This window comes from Nicotiana tomentosiformis, chromosome 8 (genome assembly GCF_000390325.3).
Source record: "Nicotiana tomentosiformis chromosome 8, ASM39032v3, whole genome shotgun sequence".
NCBI classification, from domain to species: Eukaryota; Viridiplantae; Streptophyta; class Magnoliopsida; order Solanales; family Solanaceae; genus Nicotiana; species Nicotiana tomentosiformis.
In genome coordinates, this window is record NC_090819.1 from 23,974,718 (window position 1) to 23,985,196 (window position 10,479).

The 10,479-nt window shown below is 32.1% G+C and overlaps 1 protein-coding gene across 1 annotated transcript; it reads right to left on the bottom strand.

The window, feature by feature from the left end:
- Positions 1 to 3,134: 3,134 nt before the first annotated feature.
- Positions 3,135 to 5,315, bottom strand: LOC104087689 (WRKY transcription factor 22-like). The gene is made up of 3 exons (XM_009592231.4): positions 4,778 to 5,315; positions 4,329 to 4,439; positions 3,135 to 3,901 (listed from the first exon to the last, which is right to left on the bottom strand). Exons 1-3 carry the CDS (start codon positions 5,191 to 5,193, stop codon positions 3,481 to 3,483), a joined length of 948 nt encoding a protein of 315 aa, XP_009590526.1. The 5' UTR covers positions 5,194 to 5,315; the 3' UTR covers positions 3,135 to 3,480.
- Positions 5,316 to 10,479: the final 5,164 nt, after the last annotated feature.

The window sequence follows — 10,479 nt, forward strand, 5'->3', positions numbered from 1 at the left end:
TACAAAAAAGTAAAAGCGGGGAGAGTGGGGGTGGGTGGGTGGTAACTAAGTAAATTTTTAGATAAGTTGGATTGAGATCCCTTTATTTTGGGGTGAGTTTTATGGGTTGTATTTGAGCTACTTCATGGATTAGGATGGGATACAAAAAATAATGGGTTAACTTGGGCTCAACTCAAATTGACCCATGAGCTAAAATGTTGTAGCTCAACCCATTAATTTCTGGACGGATTGGATGAGTTTGGGCTCAAATTGTCACCCCTAATCAAAAGGAATGATTCGACGCAATATGGAGTTGAAAGCATGAAAAAAGCTGAAGCCGACCTGTGGATGTCTAGGCCGCTGTCGCACGCTCGCGAATTATGAGTAGCTAAACTACTCGTCTAGGAATTTGATGGAACCGATTATTGAGTGAATTATTGGCAACGTTTATATCCATAGTTGAGCCATATTATAATCTATTTGTTCAACTAAATTTTGCTTGTTAAATTGAAGGATTATCGATTAACTGTACCGTTATATCTTGTATTGCTTGAGAGAGATAATATGATTAGATTGTTGTTGAATAGTATCATTTACGAGTAGTTTAGAGATTAGTTGAGAGATAATGAAGCTTTGACGTGATATTTGTGAGACGTTTGTACTAGTAGCTAGAGTTAGTTCGAGAGAATAATTCTGAAAACTATTGCTTTTGATCGAGAGAAAATTTCGGCAAGAGAACTTGCGAGTAGCGGAGAATAAATCGGCAAGATTATAGTGAACGTATTGGACATTCATCCTGATAATTGGAGAAGTCACTATCCTAGGCTTTTTACTCTTGAATATACCTTATTGTTGATATTTTTTATTACTTTAATATTTGTTAGTTGAATAATTTAAAATAAAAATTACAATTGTTGTAATTTAGAAGTTGTTGAATCTATTTTCTTAGTAATATTGAATAATTATAACTACACGTCATTTTTTCGTGAAATTCGCCTCCAGACTCTTGAATCAGATATATTTGCACCGCTTAGTCTCTTTTGTTAGAGCGCAATTGGACGTGATCAATATCTTACAAATGAAGAATGATCAAATGAAAGAGCTTTTTCTTTGTCATTAGTTTGAACATTTTATCAAATTATTAATTATGCAACCTTGATTAATGCAGTATGCAATGTTAATTAGTGCACTATAGGAGATATTAATGAGTTTTTTGTTCAGGAACTTCATGACGTTAGCAAATGGATCGTAAGTAACGCCTTAACCGAACCAAATACACCAGCACTATTCAACAGAAACACACAAATACAATAGCAGCATTGGAGCTTGAGATTTGCTCAAGTCCAATTGTCCAAACACAATAGAAACAACGCACAATAATAGCAGTTTCACCTTAAAATTTTTAATAAAAGGGTAAGATTATAATTTTAAATAAGTTTAGTAGGTTAATAAAATGCAAACTGAGTCTCGAACCGATAACTCAATAGTCAAATAACACCAAATAATTACTGAACTATTAACTCAATAATCCAATACCAATAACTCAATAATATTTTTTTAATTCGGGATATCGGTTTTACTCGAAATATATCCAGCTCTAAGTACATTAGTTTGGATTTGAGGCTGTCTAAGGTTTTACTTCCATCACAAACTGAAGTTCACTTTGTATTATTTTCCAAATGCTACTGTATATGTATACTGTTTAAATAATATTTTGCTACTGTATATGTATACTGTTTAAATAATATTTTGCATATGTACATGTAATAAAATGCTTTGCTAAAGCAATATTGAATTTCACCACTTAAAGTCATGTATCTCCGTCACTGGTTCCAAATTTGGTTAATGTGCTATTCGACTAAGAACACTTGAGTTTGATTTATTTCAAATGTGCTAATGGAGGTTAAAAACTTAACTAGAACATTATTTCAATAATATTAAAAAAAAATTAAAAAGGAAGAGAGCAGAGAAAAAGAGAGGGAGATACGATATGGTACCAAAAGCACTGAGCTGAGGCGTCAGAGAATTAAACCAGTGTTATCTCAGTAGTGCTTACTAACCTTCTCTTAATCCACAGTTTCCACTGTTGGAATTTTCCGCAAAATAAATTTAAATAAAACTATGGTCGATGGGGGATTCAATAGTCGATCCCGACTTGATTGTGACAGAGACGTAATTATTATTCTTAACCAATTATAAGTAGCTTAAAATTGAAATAAAGGAATAAAACAGCACCATGCTTTTTCCCACTTTTACTTTTTACTGCAAAAAAAACCCCGAAAGTCTTCCAAAGGAAAAACCCAACAAATGGGTGGTCTTCTTTTCTGTGGGTTGGTGGCCCCAATTTTCGTCTCAAGGTTATAAGAACAGCAATATTATAATACCCAATGCAGAAGATGAATATATTTACATGTTCTTTTTGTTCATTGGTGAGACAGTTTTTACTTTTGGTACAGTCGTGCTCGAGTTATTCTTTCTGGATCTATCTATCAGACTTGATCTATATATGCCACTCATTTGTTTCACTTTACTTAACATCATCATGTTCACCTTGTTTCAAGTAAATTAGCAAGCAAATCACAGAATAATAACACAAACGCTCAAGCGCACACACATCAGCAAAGAAAAAAAAAAGGTAGCAAAGCTAACAAAGAAATTAATCATTAGTAATGATAATTATGAGAAATATTAGCATAACTGTGGAAACTGTATCTGTCTACCTAATTATAAAATACAAAAATCTAAGGAATAGCATAGACTCAAAACTCGTTCTTTAAACTCACCACATCTTCGACGTTTAAATTTTAGATTCACCAAAGACATCTAGAATTGTGGAATACCACTATTCTAAAGAGGAATCTAATTCATGCAGGATACGAGAAGGGTCACACTTTAAGGGAGTGCGATGTAGGTCGCCTACTCTGATACAAGTATCAGTGACTGATTCTATGACTCGAACTCATGACTTATATGTTACACGAAGACAACTTGACCGTTACTCCGATACTCTCCTTCAGGAATCTAATTCACTTGAAGAATGAAATGGGCATTCAAATAAATTGTCAAAATTTTCCTTGATTCTTTTAATATTTGAAACACAAACCCTCTATCATACAAACATGAATTAACAACTACTCTATAAAAGGTATGGGAAGTTAATAAAGAAATTAACCATTGATAATGATTATAACAAAAAATAACATAAACACTAATTAAAATATACCCCTATATTTATATACCCTTATCATTCTAAATAAAAACCTAAAAAAAGAACATTAAATCAAACACTTTTTCTTTTTCTATCTCTATGATGATTGGGGAGGGAATTATACGTTACACGTACAAAAATCAATAAAGAAGACATATTATGATTTCAAGATTCTCTCTTTTCCTTTCTATCTCCCTATCTCTAACGGACAAAAAGATACTACAAATAAAAGAAAAGTCAATGAGAACAAAAGCATAATTTCATGAACTTTAGCCACGTATCTTTTCCCGGGATCAACTACCGCCAGCCGCCGTAGTTGCGGCGTTATTCACCAGCCAAGGAAACTGCAAAGTCCCCGGAAAATTCTCCGGCAAGCTATCCCCGGCAGCCGGACTTTCCAATTCTTCCAAACCCTCAAAGAAATCATCATTTTCGTCTTCAAAAATGTCTTCTTTCTCGTCCCTGCTGCTTTCTTGATTTTCCAGCGCCGGCGAGTTGGTCACCGGCGAAGATACCGGCGATGAGCTAGTGGTTTTGTTTGAATTCGTCTCTTTGTTATGGCGGCTGATTCCGGCTAAGGAATTTCTGTGTGTGGGCATAGGATGATTGTGCTCGGCTGTATAGGTGATGATGAACATATTCGGGTCGGATCTATTTCGCTCCACTTGTTTTCGGGCCAAACACCCTTTTGAAGTGCTACATTTGTAATATCCCCTGTTTAATTCAAAGAAATGTTCAGAAAATTCGAATAAAATTCACTCAAAGACGAACCACATGATTAATTGGTTTTGTGACTTACTTCCAACATTTTTTTAATTTTATGTCATATCTTAAAAAGACTTCTATTCTTATACGTAAGAGATCAGAAAATACACAAAAAAAATTTGCGTGCTACTTTCTTCTATTCAAATTGTGAAGGATTATGTTGAACCATTTCCTCCAAAAGATATTTCATAAATCACAATCTTTTTCTCTTTGTTTGAGAATTAAGAAAATGACTTTTTTTTTTTTGAAAAAGATAAAAAATAGTTTTACTTATATTGAGTACTTATCTTCTTTTTGTTTTCGCTTTTAATTTTAAAAACACAAGAAAGTACTTTTTTGAAGCAACCTAGAATGTATTTAGTAAAAGAATCAATACCTTGGGTATGGGGAACCTTTAATGGGTTTTTGCCCATATTTTCTCCAAGACCACATATCAGAAGATAAAGCATCAGCAGCTACTTGGCATATTTTCTTCATTTGGTTCTTCCTGAAAAAATAAATGAAAATCCATTAAACATATTGAAAAATAAAAATATGGAGGTGTGCACATACTGGCAAATGGTCTAATGTTAACATAGAAAAACTCCCATTTACCCATAGAAAAATACAATATGGTTAATTTCGACATGAACAAGCATATATATATATATATATATATATATATATATATATATATATATATATATATATATATATATATATATATATATGTGTGTAAAACAAATAACTAATATTTTTACAAATAATAAATTTTGAAATAATAAGTACAATAAAACAATAAACTCAGCAAAAATAACTATCGAGTTTAAATTCTTTTAATTTTACCTTCTTTTGCTTCTCGGGCTTTGAGCATGTAAAGCAGCACCATTTACTGATGACAAGGGTCGTTTGATGGGCTGAATTAGTTTTGTATTTAGCTGATTAAACTGCTGTTGTTGTAATGGTAGATCTTGTAATAATCTCTGTGGTGAAATTAAGGGCGATTTTTGTAACAGAGATTCGTTAAAGAAAGGCTTGCAAAGCTCATGCAATTCTTCAAAAGCAGTATTTTGTGTTGTAAATCTTGGGTCAAAGTAGAGATCTTGAAAGGAAAAAGAGTTACTATCATCTAGTCTTGGTTGGAAGTTACAAGAAGAAATGGTGGCGCTGCCGCTGCCGCTGGAACTAGTGGTGGTGGTGGTGGCAGAGTTAGCGGCGGTGCAGCTTCTGACCACCGCATGTAGATCCCAATCTTCCTCCATATTGTTGTGTCTCTGCTTTATCCCTTGACTTTTCTAGAGAGAAGAAGAAGACAAAAGAAGGCGCTGACTTTCGGAGGTGGAGGGGAGATATGGAAAAGGGATTTGAGAAAGAGTTGTAAATGAATATTAGTGGAATACAATTATTATTTATAGAAAAAGTGTGTGTATGTGTCTCTCTCTTGGGTGGTTTCACAAAGGGAAGGTGGGGGGCCTAAGGTAATTGTATTTGTGTTTGTCACTCCTTTGACCTTTCATCCCTTTTATGGACCTAATAATTATTTTTAACGTTAATGCTATTCATCTTTATTGCCATTATTTTATATTTTTAATTGAAATTTATTTTCATTATTTCATTTTATAGAACGGCAGTATAAAGCTTAATATTTTTGACTTGATGTAAAGTTTAAAATATTTATTTAAAGTATATATTCATGGTAGTTTATTTATTTATATCTACGGATGGTGTGACATGTTTATACTTTATGTATTTTGATTTCTTATAGCTAGTGGCGGAGTTAGTTGAAGAAAAAGGGATTCAATTTTATTATAGACATATGGTTTAAAATAAGATAAAATAAATTTTTTATTATATAAAATTGTTGATTTTTTTTACTTAAGAAAAAACTCTAATGAAGTGGCAAAGCAAGTTCAAAAATTATTTTAGGTTACAATTTCTAATCCTCTAGTGTGATATTCTAGTAATTGTTTTTTGAATCAGTCTGTATAAATTTCTGTCCCTGCTACTACTTGTACATATAACTTTTTAAGAAATATTAAGGTTATCAATTTTTCTAATTAAAACAGCAATTTTTTAAAATAATCTGATCATATACTTTCCCCATCTCAAATTATATGGCGTGTTTCACTTTTACATGCCCTTAAGAAAATATTAAATAGGAGGATTTTTTTAACTGTTTTATCTTTATTTATGTCTAAAGATATATTCTTTCTTCAAGAACAACTAATATTAAGGACAGAATAGGAAAAATATAATTAATTTAGTCTTGAACTTCTAAAACGACAAATAATTTGAGATAACTATTTTTAGAAATCACGATAGATAATTTGAGACGTAGAGAGTAAAAATGATTGAGATTATTTATGGAAATAAAACCAATATAGTAGTGGTCACTAGCAGCTTGTTTGGATGGTTGTTACACATCGTTTCATAATATATCGTATTGTATTATATTGTATTGTACTGTATCGTTTGATGAATACAATGTTTGGATAGATTGTATCGTTTGCTGTTGTTTCATGATATCACACACTAGTAATATGAAAAATAAACTTGTAATATTATAAAGAAAAATTATAATACGGGACAAATTTATTATATAAAAAGGTAGGGTAAATAATAAAATAAAATTATTTAATAATAATGAAGGGTGAGATGAGAGAAAAAGATAAGATAATGACGCAACCATATCAAATCGGTCGTTACATAAAGTGACACATTTCGTCGTTACATAACGACGGATTTAACAATACGATATAATAAAATTTAAATAACAACCAAAACAAATATTGTATTTAAAAGAACAATACGATACAATACAATATGTAACAATCATCCAAACAAGATGTAGGTGAAAAAAGAGATGATTTTTGGACGAGAATTCAAAATAGATAGTAGTATTCCTTATACGGTGGCTTTATCCCCCGTTTGGTGGGGGTTGACCAAAGCTAATTGTCAAAGACAATGGCGTGGGGGGGAATTTGCGGTGCGTCCACAGGCCAGCCCGTGTTTACACTTTACACCCACTCTCTCTCATCGTGACTCGTGAGTTGAGTTAACTTTCGGGGGCTCAATAATGGGATTTACCGACGAAAACACAAATCCGAAAACAAATACTCCTAAGAAAACGAGGGGCCGTTCATGTGGACAGTGTCAAAAGTTGATGCGAAGAATATATTGAACTCTCATTTCCTGCGCGTGCTACCACCTAAAATTCGATGTAACAATCCAGATCAAGTTATAATATTTCATCCAATCGTGTGTTATAATTTTAGTTCTAGTCATATTGGTTTGATGAACCGAGTTTAAATTTGTTTTACTCTTTCATATTCTCAAGTTATTTTAGAATATTACATCAATTTTTCTCCATTTCCGTTTTTTTAGAAATGTTACTTTTGGAAAATGATTACACATTTGTTGTTAGGTTCATGTTTGCTGAAAGATTTTCAAAAAGCATTTTAAAACCAAACACCACACCAGACTTTTGGATAGGAAATTAACTAGAATGAGCTATGGTTATTTGAGAATAAGATTTATTTATTGCATATATTAAATGATCAGATTAACTGTTTATTACGTAAATCAAAAAATCACTTTATATTTGATGTTGCTTCATCAAAATTATTAATGCTACTTATAATAATTTTTCAATTTAATCCAATAAATTCTTTGCTAACAAATATGAAAACAAAAATGTCAAATATATGAGATAACAAGTATTTAGTCAACCAAAGTTAATAATTTTTGAAGATTTAATAACAAAATCAACATATCATTGAGTAGAAAATTTTTGCTTTATCAAGCAAAGTTAAAATTGACTTTCCAATATTTGCTATCGACGGCTGGAGGACTTTTCACAGTTCACACTCGAGCGCGTGAAAGTGCGTATTAGTTGACTAATTAGAGATGAGATCATGCTGACGTGGCATGACATTTGCAGACTCACTGGCCCCACACCTCTGTTTTTCCTAAAGTAAACAAAAACAGGAAAGCGTGTACTGTGCTCCTTAATAAGCCAGATTTGTACCAACCGCGCATCCTATGCGACAACTACGGTTGTGAAATGTGAATCCACATCTATGCCAAAATTCATGAACACCAACATTCACTTTAGAAATTGAGTTTATTGTTTTTAGAATCTTTTGCTTGTTAGCAAATATGCAATCTATTTATGCTATCTAATTCGCAACTTATTATATATACATATTGGGTAAATTTTACAACACATATATAAAGTTTGAGAAAAAACTATTGAGTTCTATTGAATTTGTTCTTATACGGTATATTTGCAGCAAATCAGTAGTGTAAGCACGTAATTTTTTATCCGTACAACTTTTAAAAATAGTATTTTAAAAATATTTACTTATTTTCATTTTAATAGGATTTCAGTCAACTTTTAATTTTTATTTTAAAACATAAGTTTAAAAACACAAAAAATAGTTTTATAATATTTCTTCTCTTATTATTACATATCTTTTTATTTTTATCCTTTTTTATTTATTTAAGCTTATTAGTATTTTATAATGATAATATTTTAATTTTTACCATTACTTTAACATAGTTTTCTCTACCTTTTTTTTTTATAACATTTAAAAATATCAATTTTTTTTTATTTTAATATATAGTTCACTTTAATAGTTTATTCTTATTAACTAAGATTAATTAGTATATTTTGATAGTATTTTTATTTTTATTCATCGAGAAAGAATTGAATTTGGGCCAATTAGGAGCTCATTTTCGAATTTTAGTGGTCCAGCAAGACAAAGACCCATTCTTCCTAATTCATTAGCCCACTCTTCACTTAAAATGCAAGATTTATATTTAGCCATTTATTTCTCTCTAATCCAATGACCATCATCCCTTCCCACCTCCATATAAAATATCCAATTATGGAAACCCTAGGAGAATTCCTCTAAGCTAAGAGCCACATGACTTCCCTTGACAAAAACCTAGCCGAATCAACCCTTCAACACAATCTTCCCCCCCCCCCCCCCAACACACACACACACATTGATAGCGAGAAAGAAAAGGAAAAAAATAGAGCTAGAAAATCAGATATAGGGAGTCTCAACAATTCTCTTTCCCTTCGCTGTTCATCCCCTGGTCTTTGCAATTCTCCTTTGCTAATCGCTACTCCTTCTCTGTTCCGAAGTGCCATTTATCTCTTCGGTTTAGCTGAAATTTCGAGTTTGATTGAATCCGTGTTTGGTTCGATTTTTTCGGTGCCGATTCGAGATTCCGTCCGGGTTCGTGTTTGAGATTTCTGTCGATTTGAGTTCCGATCGTAACTGTGTTATGTTCCTGTCCGTGTAACTGTTAGACGTCTTCATCAATTGAAAATTCTAGTTTTCAGGTTCAACTCTTTCTCTTGTACTTTCATCTAATGGTGTTGATTTCTCGTTTTAGGATATTTAGATACTAGTAATGAATTTTGATGTTGGTTTCCATTCTTGAAATATTTTATACTGTTGAGTTTCCTCCATGCCTTTGATTTAACGTGTGAATCCAAACCTTTGTTGGGATTTTGCACTTGAAAAATGACTAGGCTTAGTGTCACTTAATAGTAAACTACGTGATAAGCAGAAACTTTGAAAAGAGGACGTTCAAATTGATCTCGCCAATTTGTCTATGTTTATCACTATTTACATACTTCGTTGAATAAACGTGGGTCACGGGAATTGAAGAGGCTAAAGCTCATTAGTAATTAATTTGCTTTCATGTTATAGGGTTCGAGCTTAGTCAAATATCCAAAAATAAAAGGTTAAAATATGGGCGTGAATTAAATTTTCTTTTATTTGTTCCCTTTTATTCACTTTACTTTATTATATTATTCGTTAGGAGCATGCTTTAGGCCGACCACACTTGGGTAGACAAACTTTTAGGAGTACTGGAGAGTATTGAATTATAGTCTTGTAATTGATACATTATTGCTCATTGTTCTAGTGGAGTTGGAGTTGAAAATCCTACGTGGTATGTCGTGATTTTTGCACCATTTGAGGCGAGTGATTTTCCACATAACAATCATTGTGTTCATTGTATTGCTTATTTACTTTACATTTGAGGAACACAGTAAAGAACCAAGTTCTTTAGTAATCCATCCGGGCACTCAAACTAACATAAATAAAGTCCTTTTATTTTTCATCTTGTTTCTTGTCTAATCGATAAATTGGTTTTATCATTTAAAAGTTAAACAAGTACTTCAAATACTAGTGCCGTAATGAACAGGAGATGTCCTGTTCAAGAGCACCGTAAACATAAGAGCGCCCTCTCCTATGAAAGCCCTCACGTTAAAGGGTTGATTTCGGATGAATTTGTGCCCGAAATCCAAATACTTTCGGGAAAAAACACACCCAAGGCTTTACGTAATAAGACGCAAACAATAAAACTTTTGCAAAACACTTAGGCAAAAGAAAAAAAAAATACAAAACTTACATAAATGTTCAAACGAAAGAAAGACTCAAACAATACTTAAGCAAAAAGATGTCTTTATTTGCAATAACGTGCCAAAGTGGCACGACTACAAAAGTTGAGAAAAATAAAAGCTAAAC